The 21,548-nt window shown below is 44.7% G+C and overlaps 1 protein-coding gene and 1 long non-coding RNA gene across 7 annotated transcripts in view; one reads left to right on the forward strand and one right to left on the reverse strand.

Moving 5' to 3' along the window:
* GPM6B (glycoprotein M6B) overlaps nt 1-19,478 on the forward strand; it is a 156,484-nt gene extending 137,006 nt beyond the window's left edge. For 3 of the 6 annotated variants that reach the window (XM_081566433.1, XM_081566429.1, XM_081566432.1), the window contains 6 exons: nt 8,203-8,389; nt 10,098-10,254; nt 11,299-11,470; nt 13,944-14,017; nt 14,880-14,945; nt 15,918-19,478. In XM_081566433.1, coding sequence (XP_081422559.1) covers nt 8,203-8,389; nt 10,098-10,254; nt 11,299-11,470; nt 13,944-14,017; nt 14,880-14,945; nt 15,918-15,998 — 737 coding nt within the window. In that variant the 3' untranslated portion in view covers nt 15,999-19,478. The remainder of the gene's footprint in view (nt 1-8,202; nt 8,390-10,097; nt 10,255-11,298; nt 11,471-13,943; nt 14,018-14,879; nt 14,946-15,917) is intronic. The other 3 variants (XM_081566431.1, XM_081566428.1, XM_081566430.1) reach the window with 1 other exon arrangement.
* Nucleotides 5,724-8,375, reverse strand: LOC145536725 (uncharacterized). The gene is made up of 2 exons (XR_014075974.1): nt 8,174-8,375; nt 5,724-6,773 (listed from the first exon to the last, which is right to left on the reverse strand). It is a non-coding gene; the product is annotated as an uncharacterized LOC145536725 (long non-coding RNA).
* Nucleotides 19,479-21,548: the final 2,070 nt, after the last annotated feature.

A 21,548-nucleotide genomic window follows, 5' to 3' on the forward strand; every position in this document is an offset into this window, starting at 1 on the left:
ACGTTGCATACCTTGGTTACTTTTTTTCTTTTTAATTTGATGGATTGTTAGGAATTAGTAAAGTGGCAAGAAGGGTCATGAGTTGAGGGTATGTGTGTGTGACATTCATTCCCTGGGGAAGAATCTGAGCCCTTGTTGCTGCCGGCCCTCCTGGGAGCCAGCATGAGAGCTGCAGCCAGGATCACAGACAACTTGGGGCAAATGACTGGGCCGTTGTGAACTCACAGCCATGGCAACGGGCATCCGCGAGCCTGAGGACAAAGCCAGTTTTCTTCTGTTGTTCTGCACAAAAGGTTCTAGAGATGCCGGAGACAAAATGGCCATTGAGAGGGAGAGGCATTGAGGCCTGTTTTTTTTCTCCCTACTGTGTGGTTTATATTTAAACCATCTTAGACTAACGCACACTGGAGTTTTTGTGCGAATCAAAACCGAAAATTCTCTTTAGCTGCAGAGACCAGCTAAATGAAGGCTGAAGACCTGACTAACCTAATTGAGCTTCAGGGGGCTGGGTGAGAGGTACTGAGAATTACTAGTAAAATGTGCTAGAAAGCCTAGCAGTGATTTTTTTCCACGAGTTGTTCACAGTCATCAAAAAAATGCTTTCCTTGCCCTTTTCTGGTTCATGTTCACCAGCATTGTCATTGCTGGTTTGAAGCTTGGGAAAACTCAGCATGTGGATTTATGGGAATATCCAAGAAAAGCATTGCTCTTGCTTAGCTGGCATCCACTTTGCACAGTGTGGTGCTCTGCTGATACTCGGCACCACCTCCCTCTTCAAAAAAAAACATCAGCCTGGCCTGTGACTTCTCTGCTGGGGACAGCCCAAAGCCCAGGTCCTTTGTCTGAACAGGGGAGGTGGGGGGATATGTCTGTGTTCTCAGACTCTGTCAGCGGTATGACACTAAAGCATCTTTGTTGTGAAAAATCTGAGCTTAACAGTGCTTGCTTGGCTCAGAAGAAACACTCTAGTGGCACTCTTTTCAAGGCGGCTGAACAGCTTGGAACACTGTGTTTTTCTTCATTGTGGCCCCTGGAACTTGCCATTTGATTTGCAAGTGGCTGGAGTTAGGGCCAAGCCCAGCAGGCCTGCTCTTTGGAAAAACCACCAAACACGGTTGCACACAAAAGCAGGCACTTCATAGGGACTCGGGGCTCCGCACCTGGGACTGGACAGATAGGACTGGTGACTGGCGGTGGGCTTCTCAGACTTCCACGTGCACTTCTGGGGGCTTGTTCTCATGCAGATTCCACCAACTTGACTGGTCTGGGGTGGAACCTGAGACTCTGCATTTCCCCCAGACTCCCTGCTGAAGCTCTTGCTGCTTGTCCAAGGACCACGCCTGGCAAAAGAAAGGGTCTAAAGCACTTGGAACTGCTCAGCGCTCCCATGTCTTTCCTTGACTTCTGAAAGTTTTCACTGCGATCCAGAAGCTGATAGCATCCAGCATCAGCTCTTCTGAGCTGCAGACCCGTGTATCTGATCACTCCCTGGAATCTCTCCCTTCGGATGGCATCTGGTCACCTCAAAGTCAGCACATCTAAAACTGAACTCAACATCTTTTAAAAAAGATTTTTTTTAATTGAAGTATAGGGACTTCCCGAGTGGTGCTAGTGGTAAACAACCCATCTGCTAATGCAGGAGACATAAGAGATGCTGGTTCGATCCCTGGGTCAGGACGATCCCCTGGATGAGGGCATGGCAACCCACTCCAGTATTCTTGCCTGGAGAATCCCATGGACAGAGGAGCCTGGTGGGCTATGGTCCATGGGGTTGCAAAAGAGTTGGACATGACTGAAGCGACTTAGCATGCAAGCAGACATAATTAAGAAGATTGGATAGTCATATAAGTGAATCCATATTTCATGGATTTCTGTATTTCATGCAGGAAAATCTGTGCTCATTTAACTACAAATCGGACTCAGTTATATACATATAGACATTCTTTTTTTAAGGTTCTTTTTCTTTATGATTTATCACAGGATATTGAATATAGTTCCTGTGCTATACAGTAGAACCGTGTTGTTTACCCACCCTATACATAATAGTTTACATCTGCTAGTCCCTCACTTCCAGTCCTTCCTTCCCCCACGCCTCTGCCCCTTGGCAACCACAAGTCTGACCTCTATGTCCAGGAGTCTGTCTCTATTTCATAGACAGGTTCATTTTGTGTCATATTTTAGGTTCCACATATAAGTAATATTGTATTTGTCTTTCTCTTTCAAACTCACTTCACTTAGTATGATAAGTTCCAGTTGCATCCATGTTGCTGCAAATGGCATTATTTCATTCTTTTTCATGGCTGAGTAGTATTCCATTGTATGTATGTACCATATCTTCTTTGTCCATTCCTCTGTCAATGGACATTGAGGTTGTTTCCATATCTTGGCTATTGTAAACAGTGCTGCTATGAACATAGAGAAGCATGTGATCTTTTTAGAGTTTTGTCTGGGAATATGTCCAGAAGTGGGATTGCTGGATCATATGGTAACTCTATTTTTAGTTTTTTGAGGAACCTCCACACTGTTCGCCATAGTGGCTGCACCAATTTACTTTCCCACCAACAGTGTAGGAGGGTTAAACTCAACATCTTTGTCCTCAAAGCCTAGCCTTCTTGGGTCAACCCCAGCTCAAGGAACAACACAGCACCATGGGGTTCCATGTGCAGAGATGGAGGAGTCATTCTTAGTACTCAGCACCCATCCCCAACCCCTCCTTTGAGTTCACACCAAGTTGTGCCCACTTGCCATCTCAAACCTCTCCGACACATCCCTTTCTTCCACTTCTGCTGCCTTTGCCCTGGTCCAAGCACCTGTCCTCTTTTGCCTGCACCATTGCAGTGAGCTCCTATTCATCTCCAGGGCCACTTTGTTCCTGTCACATCTGCCAGAGGAATCTTCTGCAGCCCCGGTCTGTTCCCCAGGGTCAAAAATGCTTGGTGGTGTCATGTGATTCTGAGGCTAAAGTCCAGATCCCTTCGGGTGGCCTGGAAAGCCTCCAGTGCATCCAGCTCCTCTAGACCCCTCCTGCCTTCCTTGCCCCACCCTCCTCATGTACTCTTTCTGTTCTGGCATCATCTTCCATGCCCAGGAAAGCGCGCTGCCCTTTTCCCCCACAGAGCTTTTGTTCACACAGTTCCTGTTTGCTGGAACATCCTCCCTAACCATCCCTCAGCTCAAACCCACCCTTCATGTCTAAGCTATGGAGGCTGCCCCCAGTCACCCTCCAAAAGCCTAAGTAAGTCCCTGCTGTTTCCTAGCACTTCTGAGTCCCACACCATTTGGATAATGTCTGTTTTCCCCCAGGCTATAAACTGCATTAGCATGTAGCTCGCCTATCTTAGCTCGCTCTCGAGTCCCCAGTGTCCAGCCCAGTACGTGGGACCTCAGAGACACAGGTGAGCATTGAATGTGCTAATGGAATGAGATGGAATAAATGGACAGCTGTGCCCTCCCTCCCAGTGCTCTTGTCCTCACCCATATCTGTTACTACCCTGCTTAATTGACAGCTTCCATTCAATCAGGCCTTTAAGAAACCCCATTACCCGAGATGATGATAACAGCAAGGTTATGGGGAAGAGCTTCTCTTGTTCCAGTGAGAGCTGAGCTGCACCTTCAGGTGACCCCATGCCAACTGCATCTTTGAAACGTGTCACAGGGCATTTCACGTGGATTCTTTGGTTCTGTTGAGAACTTATTTTAATCATTGACTCATTCGCCACGGGTGGTCCTTCACAGCCTGATGTCTAATACCTTGAAGACCATTGTTGCATAGGTTTTGTTCAGTTCGGTTGTGGTTTCACGCTGGAGGATAAACTAGGTCCCTGATACTCCATCTTGGCCAGAAGCCAGGAATCATTTCATGGTGTTAGGTGTTTATTGTCATGGAGTTTGGCTGGTAATAAAAGAAAGCTGGTGGGGCTGCCACAGTGAAGAGCTGGCATCATTCGTTAGGGCTGTGGTTCTCAGATTTGAGACTCTGTGAGACTCGTCTGAAAGCCCAGATGCCTGGCTACCCCACCACACCACTGATTTTCTGATTCAGTTGTTCCGGGGTGGGACCCGAGACTCTGCATCTTTCCCGTGTTCACAGGTGATGCTGATGCTCCTGGTCCTCAGACCACAGTCTGCATGTCAGTTCCTCCAGATAGGGGTCTGCAAACTTTTCCTGGAAATAGTAACTTTCAGGCTTTGTAAGCCACACACTGTCTGTCACAGCTCCCCAGCTCTGCCTTGGTAGAGCAGAAATAGCTGCCAGCAATTTGTCAATGAAGGGGTGTAAGCTGTGTTCCAATAAAAATTTATTGACAAAACCACAGGCTCTAGTTTGCAGATCCCTGGTTTAGCAGAACCTGGAGTGTTGGCTCTGTTGGGGGTAGTACAGTGGGTGATTCCTACTCCCTCTCAGAGCAAAGGGGAAGCCAGTAATTCTCCCATATGCCAGGCATTTGACTTCATGGGACGGTTGCTGTGCTCAGGACGACATGGTAGGTAGGCAAGGTGACGTCTGCCTTTCTAGGCTGTATTTCTATCTGACACTGAGATAAAACTGTGCCACGGTGGGCATATAAAGTAGGAAGAACCCCTCCTGTCTCCTCTCATGTAAGTACACCCAGGACTGGCTCCATAATTCATAGGCCAAGTGCAAAATTGAAAATTCAGACACCTTTGTGCAGAAAGTAGTAAGAATGTTAAGATGGCAGTTGCAGAACATTATAGAAGCCCAGGACCCCATGGGGCTGTGCCAGTGTACTCCTGTGAGGCCAGCCTGAACACACAGCATCACCATGGCCTCCACCCCCTACCTCTGCCACACACGTACCCATAGGTCAGAAATGCTCTTAATGTGAGGACACTAACAGTATTGATATCATGTTTTAGAAACATATTTAGCTTTTTCTTGCTATGTTTTTGCAACACTCTTGGCTCCTCTGGGATAAGTGTGTGGCATATGACCAAATTACCCAGTGTTCAAAGATATGTTACACAGTGTAGGGAGAGATGGCTTCTAGACTGACAGAAAATGTTCAGTGGGGAGCAATCCATTCACAGCTAGTTGGATATCCACCAGAAATGCAGTTTTAGCCTTGTGTGTAACTGGTCAACCATGTTAGAATAAGCTCTGTATCCAGTTCTATTATTTCCTATAATTTTTTCCCAGGATGTATTTCACAGGCTTCTGCTCCTGGTGGCCAGCAGGGTCCATAAGAGTTTTAGGTGTGCACATGCAACAACCCTGACCAGTATGGAGACTTCTACAGGATCCAGAGTTCTCTGTTCATAAATAAAACCCACCAAAAACCTAAGAGCATTGGCTTCTGCTGAGAGAGTATGCTTCATTGAAGTGATCGCGAAAGTCTTGAGTCTCTGGTTTCCCCTGCTATTCTAGAGCTAGACCCGCAGCATGAGGGTATGTGGAGTCCATGAGAGAGACAAATTGGAGGAAAATCTTAGCCTTGATCTAGTGGTGAATTGGGGACTGAAGAGCATCATTCTTCTGACCCCCCTTGTCTTTTTTGAGCTATGGAACAGCTGTAGCATTTCCTTTGAAAGAAGCAGACAGCTCTAGCCCATTTGGAGGAAAGACTGTTTTGAAGTTGCAACCATGGATTTGGAAGGTTGAGTTCTCTTGTTAAAGGGTGAGTGCACTGCACTATAACACCTAACCCTAACCCCAGATGATGAGAAAGGATGTAGGCTTAGTAAGATAATGTACAACAGTAATATGCAGATTTCTTCAAATTTTATCAGACTATGTATCAGAGTCCCCATGTCAGCTGTTTACGTATTCGGCATCCTAGGTTTTACTGTAGAAAGCCTTTCAGGATCCCTCTCCAATTTGAATTATATTTCCTCCTGTCCTTCTGTCTCCCTTTCCCCCATCCGACCATCCACTGGCCTCCAGCAGCCTCTGTCTTGGTAGTCATCACGGTGTGCCATAGAAATTGTTACTCATCTAACTGATCTCCTTGAAGGTAAGGAAGACATCTTATTTTCTGTTTGTATTCCCAGTGCCAACCACAGTGCTTATCACCCTCTAGATCTTCAAAAAGGACTGAATGAAAGAAATCCAAGTAAAACTCAGAACCTAGCTCATGTCACAAGAAAGTGAGTTATGTGGCACGTCAAAATTGATCTTCCACAACAGCAGTGTTCTCCAGTGAGAGAATCTCCTGTATCTGTTCTGTCCAAGATGGTAGCCACCAGCCCATGTGGCTCTTGGGCATGTGGAATGTGACTTTCTGCAAAGGAAGAGCTGAAGTTTTTATTTTGAGTAATTTAAACCGCCACATGTGCCCAGTGGCCACCATCTTGGCCAGCACAGTCTCAAGGCCACACATCTCTATCCAATAAGGGCCAGAGATAACTTCATTAGCCATGGAAGCAGACATTCATCTTGTGCCTAACTTCATCGTGGAGCCTGAGAATGGGAGAAGTGGAGATGATACAACACAAGAGAAAAGAGGTCTGTTTTCTTTCTCGTATGATGCAACACATGTATCAAGGCCAGGAATTTTAGTTGCTGTTGGTGTGGGAGCCTGGAGAATTTGGACTTTTAGTTGCATTCCTCTTACCTCACTTCAACCCACTAACTAGGTCATAGGACAAAATGAGACTGACCTCCATCATCTGTGTTCACAAATCTCACATGTCCGAATCTTTCTAAGGTACTGACTTGCTAGTGGACTTGAACTGCATTGTGTACTGGGTCCCATTTTGGGTGATTTCGTCAGTCCATTTCAGGGAGGTTGGTCTTCTTGAAAATAGCTGGTCATCTTTTGAAATGAAAGAAAGAACACTTCTTATGAGGGCCTGGCATTTTTATTTTCCAATGAACTGAAGAGCATTATGGGGTTATCTCCTAGGGTAGGTTTAAGCAAACACTAGTTTAGCGTGGAATGATCATCAAAATGGAAAGGCCTAGCTCCAGTGTTTCATGCTGGGTAGTCATTCCCTGTCTACTGTAAAGGCCGTTTGGGGGAAAGAAATTTAGCCACCTTAATGTGCTTGCCCTCAAGTCATGAACTGCTCTTGATTGCTGTTAAACATCGTAATGCATTCAGAGTTTGATTTCCCTGACAAGCCATTTAGTTAAGGGTCTGGATAGTATAAACAGGGACGGGAGGTCAGGAGAGGGACCGACATTACCCTGAGGCCTGCACTGCTCCACTGAAACGTAAAATGTCTCCGAACTGAAAATGTCACCTGACTCAGTCCCTGGGGAGGTCTTTATGGACATCTCAAGTCAAAGTTGATTTGAAAAATGAATGAGTTTTATTTCTCTCAAGAATGAAGAGTGAACTGTGGCTCTCTCCTTCATTTCACTTCATGGATGCTCATTTTGTCCCCTCCCACCCCAACCCTGTTCCTTTTCCCTCTTCAAGTACTTAAACGTCACCCACCAGTTCTGGGTTCTTACTCTCAACATGTGCGTTGGGCGGAGGCAGGTGGAAGTTGAGGACGTGGGTTCGGGGGACGAGTATGATTAAATCGCTTGTGCTGCCTGGCTCTGGGGGAACATTTTTATTTAAAAGCTGAGCTGACTTCTGATATTGACATGAATGAAACCTGAGCGGGCCCATTTGAGTGGATCTGGGTGGCTTGGTACTTCTAGGGACCCATATGCCCACCCCCTTTCCAGACTGATTCCCTTAATATTTTTCTGATCACAGCAATAGTGTAATTACTGTATTTGACTCTTCTGGTTGCCCAGGAGGTCAGAGGCCGGGGAAAGCCATTGGCTGCTGCAAAAATAGAGAAATAGCTACCTGAAACCCTGGAAGGGTGAGGCTGGGGGGACTTGACGGTCACTTGTCTTCATAGACCGGCAGCCTCACTGCAGTTCTTCTGACATTGTTAGTGGGCTGATTGCTGCTCATTGTCGCTTGAGCAGGGGTCCCCTAACCTCAACCCTGGGTCAATCAGGAAGTGGTAGAGTTGTGCCTTACTCCATAACCATTTGTCACTTAGCTGCTCTGCCACACACCCCGAGCAAATTAAGCTATGTTTCCTCTTGAAGCCCCCAGGTCCTTACCCACAGAATGAGGTTGAGGACAGCTCCCCCTGGCCCCTGCGATGTTGAGCTGTTACCCAAAGAGCATGCGGGGCAGAGGGAAGAGTCGACCTTCTCTGTTCATGTGCGGTCTTTGTGAAGTTGTAGGCATTTTACCCTTACCAGTCGTGTTTTCTCTCCCCTGGGTCCAGGCTGCTTTGAATGCTGCATCAAGTGTCTGGGCGGAGTCCCCTACGCCTCCCTGGTGGCCACCATCCTCTGCTTCTCGGGGGTCGCTCTGTTCTGTGGCTGTGGGCACGTGGCTCTGGCGGGCACTGTGGCGATCCTGGAGCAGCACTTCTCCACCAACACCAGCGACCATGCCCTGCTGAGTGAAGTGTAAGTTGCCTCCTTCCTTTCAGAAGTGGATTTAAAGTGCCACCACCCCAGGAGGGCTGCAGAAAGACTGCTGTGGGCTCCCCTGGGAGAAAATGGATGCCTTTCATTCATGCTCCCCAGGGGCAGACAGGAAAAGGGCCAGGAAAGAAGGGAAAAGAAAGGGCCAGGAGTGCAGTGGGTGTTGGGGACCTGGGATAGGATCGCGCCTGGGGAATGGGATGGTGCACACATAAGACACAGCGCATGGGTGGCCAAGGGGGATGGTGGCAACACTGCCCATCCTCTCACTGAGAGAGTTACCCCGGTTCCCGAGTAACAGATGCCCTCCGGTGCTGTCAGAGAAAATGGCCAGCCCTGGCCTGGTAGGAACCTGTCAAGGACTTAGCCCCACCCGAAGTCTACAGGAGTAGGACCTGGACGTTCATTCTTCAAGCAGAGGAAAAATCCCTGGGGATCCTCCAGTTCAGAAAAGGGGAAGTTTTCGGGGTATGGCCTCAGCCCTGCTGTCCTAGAATCCTCCTGAGTGTCCAACTCCCACGCATGGATTCTCATAAGCGTGCCTGCCCAGCAGCAGTGTATTGATTGTCTTCGTGTATCTTCCCCTGCCCCTTACTGTTTGCTTTTTCCTTCCTTACTCCCAAAGTTTGACAGTCTTTAGGTGCCTTGTGATTGGGAGATACTTTTCTACCAGACCTTTGAAAAAGGCAGGAATGAATTTTTATGAAATAATAAGGGAAGCACGTTGGAAGAGTCCTTGGGAAATTTTATTTTTTATCTGTGAAATGATTCAAAGAAATCAGCAGTGGGGGAGGCTGTGAGGAGGATCAAGCAGGACAAGGGATTCAATGAGTGCCAACTGTATGCACTCATGCATGTATGCAAAAAAAGACCAAGAAATATTTACCATGACTGAGCCTCGGGAAAGCATGGTAGTTTAATTAGCTGATGATGTTGATAAGTGGCTCTCAAACCTGAAAGAATGTTTTAAAAAAAAATCCTCAGGTCTATGTTTCACCCCAGACTAATTGAGTCATAATCTCTGGGGATAGGACCCAGGTACCCATAGTCTGTAATTTACCAGGTGGTTCCACTGGGCAGCCAAAGGTTGTCATCTGCATTTCTGTTGGCTTTCATAGGACAAAATTAGATGTGAATTAACTTTTTGTATCTTAAACCTACTTGATACATTATCACTTGTGTTATGACAGTGTCTTATACGCAGAAAGCATTCACCCAAGTTACTCCATAGAGAGGCCATGAATGCTTACTTAGGGGTTTTAGCAGAAAACCATTAAGCACAAAGCCTGGTTGGGAGACATTCTGATGTGGTGGAAGGAACAGGCCGTCCATGGGACCCAAGTTGAAATGCTGGCTGTATGTGTGTCCTGAATGAGTGGCTGTAACTCGTCAATCTCTGCATTTACTTACATGCGAAAGAGTATCATCCAGTAAGTACTAAAAGTCCATCGGGGCCCCGCCCAAAGGAAACAGCTCCCTCATCTGGGAAATTGCCCACCCCTTGGAAGAAGGGCCCAGGTTGCTGTGGTCTGGGCAGGGGTGCCTGTCTGCAGCACCCCCACCGAAGCCGTCAGTGGGCCGGCTGTCACAGGATGTCACCTACCCTCAGAGCCTCCTTCCAGAGGCCAAAATCATCTATCTGTTCACCAGGCCGCGAATGTAACCACTTGGGATCTTCTTCTTTTCACAGAATTCAACTGATGCAGTATGTCATCTATGGAATTGCGTCCTTTTTCTTCTTATATGGGATCATTCTGCTGGCAGAAGGCTTCTACACCACCAGTGCAGTGAAAGAACTGCACGGGGAGTTTAAAACAACCGCCTGTGGCCGGTGCATCAGCGGGATGGTGAGTATGCATGAAATGATACAAAATTCAAGTTTTTTCGGTCTGGTATGGTTTTTGGCACCCACTTCCCTTTGCTGACATGTGGTCTGTGATTGCATTCACTCAGCAAAGCTGAGGCGTATCTGTGACCCAGGGAGCCTGACCAGTTCCTTCTCTGGCCTTTCATAGGCAGTGTTTGCTGACCTCTGGCCTAGAGGAGGACAGAGCTTGAAAGGGGCTCAGTAAGAGACAGGGTCAGAAAGTGCTCTATCACAAAAGGAGACTCAGGGGTGGAGGGAGAGGTGGGAAGGAGGCATTTTTGGAGTTGGGGGGGGCGTTGAAGTGGGGTTTATAATGGCCTATGCCAAGCAGCGGGATGTGTGGGTCTGGCATTTGAAAACTGGTCAGATGTGAAGAAAACAGCTGGGGAGTTGAGAGAGATGCACTCACATGGAGGCAGAAAGTCATGGAAGGAGGAAGATAAACACCCAGGCTGCAGGGCTGAGGACACCAACAGAGCTCTCTGCTGTCCTGAGGTGAGGACTCTTAAAGATGTAAAACCAAGCAAGACTAGAGGGAAATGAGCATTTAATCAGGTTTACTGTGCACGAAGCTTGTGTTCATGGCTATTGTAAATGTAGTAAAGGTGCATCTAATGCTTTTTAGTAATTTCACAGGATCATGAAACTACCTAGGTTTTTTTCCAGAAAGAGCTTCCTGTAGTGATGGCCCATCTATTATGTAGAATAAAGGCAATTTGGAACAGAGTTCTAATGCAGTGGCCTGTGAGAGCATCCACACACCTTGGTAAGTGTGGAACTGATATTTACAAGGCACGGCTGAAGGAGGCCCTGTCCCAGCTAGCTCAGTGACCCTGGACAAGGGACAGCCTGCCTTGGCTACTCACGTCCTACTAAATAGGGAACTGCAAAGTTCCAAAACTTCCCTTATATCTGCTATGGTCCAGTGACTGCATCCAGCAAATTCAGTATTAGGAGAAATATATTATTATTCCTCCCAGGGATTGCACTGGCTGGTGAAGATTCTTTCTCCTTCTTGTCCTAGTTTGTCTTCCTTACCTATGTGTTGGGAGTGGCCTGGCTGGGTGTGTTTGGTTTCTCGGCGGTGCCAGTGTTTATGTTCTACAACATATGGTCCACCTGTGAAGTCATCAAGTCCCCCCAAACCAACGGGACAGCAGGAGTGGAGCAGATCTGTGTGGACATCCGGCAATATGGTAGGTACTTCCTGTGCAGTCCCGTGATTCCTTTGTGTTCTATGTGTGTATGCGGGTCTAGATTATTACAAGGTTGTAATAATAATAATCCTAATAATCATTAGGATGGAGGAGAATAGAGGAAATGAGACTCAGGAGAGGAGCTCGGGAGACTTGGGAGACGAGACCCAAGACTGGAGACACTGGAGATTTGGGATAGGAGCCTCAGGAGATGAGATCCCAGAGACTCAGGAGAAGGAGACTAAGGAGATGAGATGAGATGAGACTTAGGCTACTCAGGACAGGACAGTTAGGAGACTCGGGAGACAACACAGTGGAGACTCAGGAGAAGAGGTGAGACTTAAGCTACTCAGGAGACGAGACCCTGGAGAGCAGACTCAGGAGATGAGACCCGAGTGATTCAGGAGACGAGAGCCCGGGGTCTCAGGACAGGAGACTGTGAAGAGGAGACTCAGGAGAGGAGATTTAGGCTACTCATGAGCAAAGAGACAGGAGACTCAGGAGAGGAGATCTGTAGACACAGGAGACGAGACCCTGGAGGCTCAGGAGATGAGACCCTGGATAGGAGAGTCAGGAGACGAGACTCTGGAGACTCAGTGAATGAGACTCAGGACAAGACTCTGGACAGGATACACTATCAACTTGGGATAGGACACTCAGGAAAGGACACCTAGGATACTCAGCAGAGCAGATGAGACTTCAGCTACTCAGGAGAGGAGAGTCATGAGACTTAGCAGATGAGACTCAGGAGATGAGACCCTGGTGTCTCAGGAGATCGAGAAAGGAGACTTAGGAGATGAGACTCTGGAGATTAGCCCCTGAAGACTCAGGAGAGGAGAGAAGACCTAGGCTAGTCTTGAGAGGAGACTGTAGACGAGATTCTGGAGACTCAGGAGATAAGTGGAGACTTTGAAGATTCAGGAGAGGAGATGTGGCTCTGGAGACTCAATGACAACATAAAATCCGGGCATATTTTAAAGTCATCCTAAGGGACTCAAACAAAGCTGAGTGCTGGATACCTATTCAAACATATTTTTCTGAGTGGGCACTTTACCATGGGCACTTTACCTAAGTTTAGTTCATCTTGAGAGGGCACAGAAAGGGCCTTGGCACCTCCTGTCCATCACTGCAAACCAGACATCCCTCCTGAGTGAGAAAAGGCAGTTTCAGTAGTACTTCTGTCCAGGATGGTGGCAATCCTGTTCTTGGAAGGATCGACTAGGGGGAAAAAGTTTTCCATTAGAATTGAAGAGGAAATAATTGTTCTTTCAGAGCTTTTCTAGAAGAGCTTTCTTCTTGTCTGGCTTATCCTCAGCATCTTACCTTGAACCATAATACAAAACTTAACCTAAAATGCCCCTTGCACTGATCTCTTCTCATAGAGCCAAAGGTTCAACCACACTGTTCTTTAGGATAGATGGAAAACAGGGACTCGAGTTAGGATAGATGGAAAACAGGGACTTGAGTTAGGATAGATGGAAAACAGGGACTCGAGTTGACTTTTAAAATATTTGTAAATGAATACCTAGGTGCGTGTATCATTTCCCTATTCTTCGGCATTCACTACAAATGTCTGGTCATCAGTAATCATTTTTCAAAATCTTCTGTTCTTGAAATCAGTGGTTTCATCATTTCCCATTCTCCTGAAACAAAGACTTACTACTGGTCCATAACAAAGCTAGAAGGAATAGTTTTTGAGTATCTTCCTTTCTTACCTCCTGGGAGACAGAGAACTTGAGGTGTGTTTCGTATTTAAGGGCACATCGAGGCATTAATGGCAGAAAAAGCAGCAGCCGCCACGTGGACGAGGTGACCACAGACGGGAGTTGGATACAGCAAGGACACCACAGGCTGAGCTGGCCTCACTCTGTGGGGAAGTACAGTGGTTCTCCAAGTTTCCAGTTGGACTTTCAATCCAGAAGTAGTTCTGAGATACTTGTAAAACGCAACAAAAAGGAACAGAAAAGCAAAGACATACAAAATGGAAGTGCAGATTACAGAATATAAACAAATTCCTCTGTCAAATTGCCATGAGCCTTTCTGAGCATAGCCTCTCCCTTTCAGAATGGAGTCAGGGCCAACCATGGTCAAAGAGCTTGAGGAGTGAGGCCGCAGACCATGAAATTCAGGGCGAGGTGTGTTTGACTTCAGGAAGAGGAAATGCCTTATAAGGGGAGGGGGGGTTGTCCTGCAGCTGTTGAACTCGAGTTCATGAATATCAGCTCAACTAACCAAAGCATAATTTGTCTAATTCTCTTATGGACTAGTTGCCTTTGCTCTTGCCCTGTTGTCCAAGTAGGACTTTTTATTATTCCAGAAAGTTTCTTCTGCAGAGGGCAGATACATCAATTGTTGATGAAGAGCATAGCACGTGATTGTGTTATAACTGCCTCTGAAAGGGGAGGGGCCCAGTGCAAGCAGGGGCACTGGCATTGTGCTCATAACTAACCTTCTGCTGGGATTCACTTTCTAGGAATCATCCCTTGGAATGCTTTCCCAGGAAGAATATGTGGCTCGGCCCTGGAAAACATCTGCAACACCAACGAGGTAGGCCCCGGCCCCTCAGCTGGTCCTAGATGACCACAGGGCATTTCAGGCTAAGAGAAAGGGTGCTCCTAGGGAGAAAGACCACGAGAGGGCTCTGAGCCACCATTTTCCATATAGACAACGGCCCTGTCCCATGGCTGAATCCAGAGTGAGGGTCCTGCGCCATCAGACAGCTTTCTCTTTTGGCGATATTTGGAGAGTGATCCCAATCCTGCCCAGTCTGAATATATCTCGAGTCTTCTCTTTCATCTTCAGATAGTTTTTCAAAGTAGAACATTTGTCACAGGACCAATGCAAATTTTCCCAGAGAGAACTGCCCTCAATTTGTATACAACTGAATTTTTATACATTGGCAACTTAGTCTTTTGTTTAAAAGACTGAGTTGCTGCTATTGCTCGTTCATCCTTACTTGGCAGTAAATCCTGACACACTATGGTTGAAAAATCTCTCTGCCCTAGAATAGTCTTCAGGCATTGGCTTATAACGTATATAAAAGCAGATTCTCAAATGCACTGGTGGGAGCTTGCATTTAAGATGATCCTGACATGGTTTTGGAAGTAAGGAGCAACTGCAATAATCAGGGCCCGCCTACCTGGCTGCTGGGTGTGTACATCCATGATCTGGGCCACAGGTGGCAGGCATGCAGGAGCAGGATAAAACCCTGTTCGTGGGGAGCAGCCCCAGATACTCCCATGTAATTGGCCTGGGGTACAGCCTCTTGCCAAGTTCTGAAAGCTCCCCAGGTAAGCATGTGCCCGGCCTTCAGAAATCAGCCCTACAGAGGAAAAGGGAACACACCCAGAATAAAGGAGGCCATTACTCCCCTGCAGAATGCTCACCTCAGTGCCCGGTTCTCTCCTAGTTCTACATGTCCTATCACCTGTTCATCGTGGCCTGTGCCGGAGCTGGCGCCACCGTCATTGCCCTGGTGAGTGCTGGCCCCCTTCCCACCAACACACCTGGGACCCGGCTTCGGGTCAGGTGCCCCTGTGTAAACGTACCCCGTGTCTAGCTTGCAGGAAGGACGAGGTGCTGGTCTTGGCATTCATGGTAGGTGATGAGATTCAGATTCGGTGGGAAGAATCCTTTTGCCTCCGTTTAAAGGCATCTTGTGGGGTATATATTGCTGATTCATGAACTGTACCCACGGCCAGTAGCAGTGTCCCTCAGGCCTGACTGGAGCTTGCTGAACACATGTATTTTCTCCGTCAGGCCCCTCGCAGTCTCCCTGCGCTTAGGAACACTAGACGGCCCTTTAGCACTCTCTTGAGGGACCACAGAAAGAGTGAGGTCACAAAAATGCAAAAGCCAGGGCACCAAATACATGATGAAAAGGACGCTTATTTACAGCTGCCACAGGAAGGCAGAGCTCTGTTGCCTTGGGCATGTCGGCTTTTCCGCATTCTGTGCGTCCACATGGCAGGGCCGTGAGTGCTGACCTGAGAGTTAGGGAAATTTTAGCACAAAGACAGATTCACAAATACGGAAGATGCCACCACACAGGCGTGTGTCTGTGTATCCACGTGGGCTGAAAACTTGGGAGGGCTTGGCTTGTGGTGTCAAGAGATCTGAGGTGGGTAGAGTGAGGGGGGAACCTTATGTGCTGAGAAATGAGGAAGTAAGTCCTTCAGAGTTTGTCCAACTTTGATGTCACCCCTCCCCACGTGGAGGAAACCCTTTGTTCCCTCAGGGTAGGGACCTGTTCTCTGGGCTGATGACTTAGATTGTATACGTGAGACTCCAGAAACTTGAGTGTGCGAGATATAATGGGTTTACAAATGGCAAAAAAGAAACACCCTAGGCTCTGAGCTGGCACCCATCCCCGGCCGAGTTTAGAAGCATCGGGGCAGTGGCCCGCACTGCCTGTATCTTACTGTCCTGTTCTGTTCTCTTCCACCAGCTGATCTACATGATGGCTACCACATATAACTATGCGGTTTTGAAGTTTAAGAGTCGGGAAGATTGCTGCACTAAGTTCTAAGTTGCATAAGGCCAATAAGGAGCTTTAGAGAGCTATATTCGTAGCGTGAAGTATCACTGACCCCCAGACTAAAGCAGAGCCTAGGCTTCTGCAGTTTTGTTACAGTAATTTGTAAATCGCTTTAGTCAACTCATTTTGCATGGTAGATTACTCAAATGACTTACCGTACATGAACTCCAAAATGATGATGAGATCTGGCTATTTCCACTTTGTGGAAAGGATTCAGTTATTTACTGACATTGGTGAGCAGCCACTGAAAAACAATTTCTTTGAACTTAAACTCTGAGCAGTATCTCTTAGTGAAGTATTAAAACTGGAATACCTGTATTTTCCATTATTTTTTGCTTGCTTGATAACCCATTTCAGTAATGAACACAAGCACTGAAGATGAATTGGAAGAGAACCGTTTTCATCTGGATTTGGTGTTCTCAGACTCTGTCTGGAAAATATTTTACAAATATATTTTAAACCTGATTGATTACAGTATTGATTACAGTATTTTTAATGATTATAGGGCTCACTACCAAATAAATGCCCCTCAAATAAGCTGACGAAAATTTGAAGAAAAAGAGCTCACTTGTTATCTCTCAAAAAATATTTATATGTAGTTTTATTTTTACACAACACCATCAGTCCTTTCAGAGCCCACAGAATGGATAACCTCACAGTGTTGGACTGGGGTGAGTAGTAACTGATTCCTCATAGCCATTTCTCAAACTGCACGTAAGATTCTAATGGGGAAAGTAATTGTGCTTGGATCTGAAGGTCTCCAATATGTTGAGAAGGAGATAAAAGGAACTTGATATATAGATTTTGCAGGAAAGATGAGGAAAATAAGCGGGAAAGAAGCATTTGCCACATCAAACTGTAAAGAATGATCATAACAATTTTGATGTTTTGTGAAATGAAATCACAGCAGTTATACACGAAAACTAGTTTCAGTACTAAAAGTGTGTTAACACAGAGACTGCATGCTTTGCTGATAGTTCTTAATTTTGGTTTTGACATTCACTTAATTTTTCCATGTTAAATATGTAGTTTTATATTATTTACTCAAAATAAACACCGTTCACACTTTCAGGCCTTTGGGGAAATTGATTTTTGTCCACAGATAGGAAAGATCTTTGCACGACACTCATTCCAAAATAACCACACAGTGTTTTTCTGAACTTTTGCCTTCGTTTTTAAAGTGACTCTTAAAATGGTAAAAAGCACCCTGTTGTATTTCATTTTTGCCTTTTCTTAACAGTAACTTGGGCCATTTTCTCCTGGTTCATTATGTTTGTTTACTAACTTTTTTCACCCTTTTAATATGAAGCGTCCTAGCAGAGCTTGCACTCAGTCTCCGATGCCTCTGATAGCAGAATGAGTATTAATCCGGAATAACCCTCTCCATTTTTACAGCACAGAGCGTCTAATCTGCCTTCACAGCTCGCTTTGCCTTCTCACATGCTCACTAGCCATCATGCTCACCCTTCTTTTCCAGATCCACTTCCTCATGATACTGTCTTCTAACTGGGCTTACTTAAAGGATGCAAGCAAAATGCAGGCTTACCAGGATATCAAAGCAAAGGAAGAACAGGAACTGCAAGATATCCAGTCTCGGTCAAAAGAACAACTCAATTCTTACACATAAATGTTTGCCAGAGGGTCTCAGCCAACGAATTTACAGCTCTGACAAATCATCAGACAGCTGCTCTGCAGTACAGATGTGTACCCCACCAAACAAACTCACGTAGAAGTCCAAACACTTCACTGTCTGTCTCAAGCTGCTGGGATATATTGCTAGGAAAACCTTCCAGTAGGTAACTCTCTTTCTTTACAACAGATATTGGAGGTTTCTTGGGAGCCATTTTAAAAGGCAACACTTCAACAAAATAAATATTTATCCTTTTGAAATTTGTGGCATGTTCACAATCCTACCAAGACAGGCTGTGAGAATACATGATACCCCTTGATAAGGACCATGCCATACCAGCATCGGGCGGTATGACCATACATTCATTCACTTCTGCCATCTGTCCTCAAACACATCTAAATAGGAACTAAAATGGAATTGATGTGACATTCCATTTCTGACAGCTGACATGTATGAAATTGTGGCTCAAAGATAGATAAAGTGATTCTTCGAGTTGACCCTTGTAAGAAAAATATCTGACCTCCCCACCCCTCTAAGTCCAGGCCATACTAATTTCCTGGTCCAATCAGAAATCGTTGTTTTTTTTTTTCCCCTTAAGAATGCTAAAATGAGCCCATTGTAATAATTCTGCATTACCTACCATGGATAAAGCTAGATTCAGATTGACAAGCTATCCAGAATCAATTTTGTAATAGATTTCTTTTAAATAAATGTCAGCTTTGCCTTAATGAGTATTTGTTTTCAATTTCTAAGAACTTTTAAAGTAGGCAACCCCAAATCCTTCAAAGAATTTTGTTCCACAAATGTTTTTCTTAATGAAGAAGTGTTACCTTATTAAAATGACCACCACTCAAAACCATTTTTATGTGGTCCAAATAGTAAGTTTACAGTTTCATACCAACTATCCAAAACCTAATTACCAACAGACCACAGACCTCCTACTTTTATAGCCTTGAATACTGAAGTAATTTCAATTAGGTTTGATATTTATTTCACTTTTTCTTATCTAAATCTTAAGTTTCCTGGAATAAGAAAGTTCAATGTTCAGGAAAAGAAAAAAAAAAAAAACCCAAATGCTTGAGTTTAAGCCATCTTCAAAAGAAACTTGCCTTCTAAATCATTGTGTTTCAGAACATTAAGTGACTATAGGTATTGGATATTAGTGATGGTAAACTTTGTGTTGTTCTTTATGAAATGATACATATAACTGTTGGGTGCATCAGTGCTTTTAAAGGGGGCTGCATAATATAATAGGGTTAACTATGTATATTCATGTTAAGAATTAACTTGTGGTTTGGCTGTTTCCTGGATTTTAAACATATCCACGTGCAGAAATGTGTTAAAATGAAAGGAAGCATACCTTTATCAGATGCTATTAAAATTGAACAGCAAGTATAATATTTCATTTGGAGTCTTTTTGTTGGTGGTGTTGTTAATGCCTAAAAATGCCTAATTGGATCTTGACTATTTTTTCTTTTTCTAAATCGGGAGACGATCTCTTCTGTGTAGAACAGTTGTTCCAGAATAGCTTGGTGTTTTGTTTTCCTGTTGCATGACAGACCTAAATATTTTTTTCCAGCAGTGGAGGTGCTGTTTGAGTCCAGTGTTCTAGAAGAGGCAGTGTCTAAAGCCTAATTTTACTTTTCTAATTCTGGTAGCTCTTACCAGGAATTTTTGAAAGTTTTGTTTAAGTAGTCTAATATTTTTTATGTAAAGAGCATTAAATTTTGCTATGTATAAATTTTTGTAACCTAACAGTGAATCAATATTTTCTATCAGTGCCAAGGGCTTCCTGTAGTTCTATTCAAGTGTTACAATAAATATTTGTAGATAATAGTCAATACCTGTGTATGCTTATTTTAAAGATCTATTTAGGTGGAAATAGCTGTGGATGTATTAAGAGAAATGAAATAAAAATTATAGCTTCATTCACTTGCCTTTTTACCATACATATCTACTCTCTCTCTGTCCTCGGTATGGTGTCATTTTTAAGCAGTATGCATAATCAAGATTCTACATTTGCATGGAAATCAAGTTTCCAAGTGCTATGTGTTTCATTTCTGACAGAAGCCTCTTTTAAAGCAAGAGCAATTTGAGAAAACACTGTAACCCACTGGGCAGTATGTTACATCAATTGCCATGAACACTTAGGTATGCAGCTAGTCAGAAAAATTATATACTAATTTATGGGATTAATACAAGGCTTTCTGTTTGGAGACAGTGGAAACAGTGAGAAACCTTCATAAAGGTCCACGTAACACTAGCTATTTTACCAACTGAAGATACCACAGTCTATTCAACAACAGGGTCCTATTGTATAGAGCACAGGGAACTATAATAAACTATAAGGGGAAAGAAGAGTCAAAGTGTGTGTGTGTATATATATATAAACATATACACACACACACGCATGCATAACTGAATCACTTTTGTATACATCACTAACACAACATTGTAAATCAACTGTATTTCAATTAAAACTAAGCCGCAGAGCTAGGTTTCTTACTTAGGACTTCATTTTATAATCTCTTTCAACTACTTACCTGTCAGCATGACTATACATGTGGATTGTCTATATCTGACCTTTCTGAGTAAGGACTGGCTTTTGGCACTATTGACGTTTCTAAAGGAGGCACTGCCTCTGGATTATCACCCTTCCCTCATGCACAGCAGAACATCAGCAGTCCAATTATGCTGCTGGTCACAGCTTAACACCTTCTGTTTATGCAGTGTTGTGTGCAGTTATTTCTTAAGTTACATCAGATCACAGGTACTATCTAAAATACGGACAGAAATCCTGACACAAAATGTAGGAACCTCTAGAGGTTTAGAAGTACGAGTTTTCCCTTTTTCTAGTTACACATTGTGAAAATTAATTTCTAAGGAATGAAGACCAAGTCAAAATTATGCAGGACTCACCTACTCATTTAAAAACCAACAAGCAAAATACTCTACGTTCAACAATGATGACCAAAGATTCCACAATAAAATTTTGAAACAATCCTTTTAGGGCTTTCTAATACTTCCTAATCCAGGCAAACCTCAGGGACATGGCGGGTTTGGTTCCATACCACTGCGATACAGCTATTGGTACAATAAAGAGTACCCAAAATTCGTGTTTTTGGACTTCCCAGTGCATATATGTGTCCTACACCACAGTCTATTAACGTGTGCAATATACATCTTAAAAAATAAACAACATATATACCTTAATTAAAAGATGCTTCACTGCAGAAAACACCATCCATCATCTGAGCTTTCAGTGAGCTGTCCTCTTTCTGCTAGCAGACGGTTTGAAATACTGTTGTTAGAATTACCAAAATGTGACACAGACACACTGGACAAATGCTGTTGGAAAAATAGCACCGACAGATTTGCTCGGGTTGCCACAGACCTTTAAACTATAAAAATCTTAGTATCTGTGACATGCAGTAAAGAAAAGCACAATAGAAGGAGGTCTGCCTGTTTCACAATTTAAAGGAGGCAGTATGCTTTGTGAGTACTGTCTTGTCCTAAGGGTGACAGCTTCTGCTAGTCAGTGCGAGGTTACTTTGTTCTTGGCAGTGTGTGAAAAATTACAGATTTTACTTAAGGTAACTTTTTCAAAGTGAGTATTAGGATGAGTAAAACAACAAAGTTTTGAGGAAAAAAATACAAAGAGAGGTCAGTCAGGTTTGGTAAAAAAACAAAAACACTTTTTCTAAACCACCCCTCCATCTTCCTGTTTGCTATCAATACTTATACACTTACTCACCTGGGGAGGATTTGAACAGACTCCATTGGGGGGTCTTGGGGAGGCAGGAGCAGGCAGCCTGCAGGGGAGCATGTCACATTTCGCAGGCTGTATTCACACGCATGGGGGATGATGTGACCACCTGACGTGCTGCATAAAGAGATGACTTACTGCTCTT

Source organism: Giraffa tippelskirchi, chromosome X (genome assembly GCF_054371585.1).
Source record: "Giraffa tippelskirchi isolate mGirTip1 chromosome X, T2T-mGirTip1v1.2.pri, whole genome shotgun sequence".
NCBI lineage: Eukaryota > Metazoa > Chordata > Mammalia > Artiodactyla > Giraffidae > Giraffa > Giraffa tippelskirchi.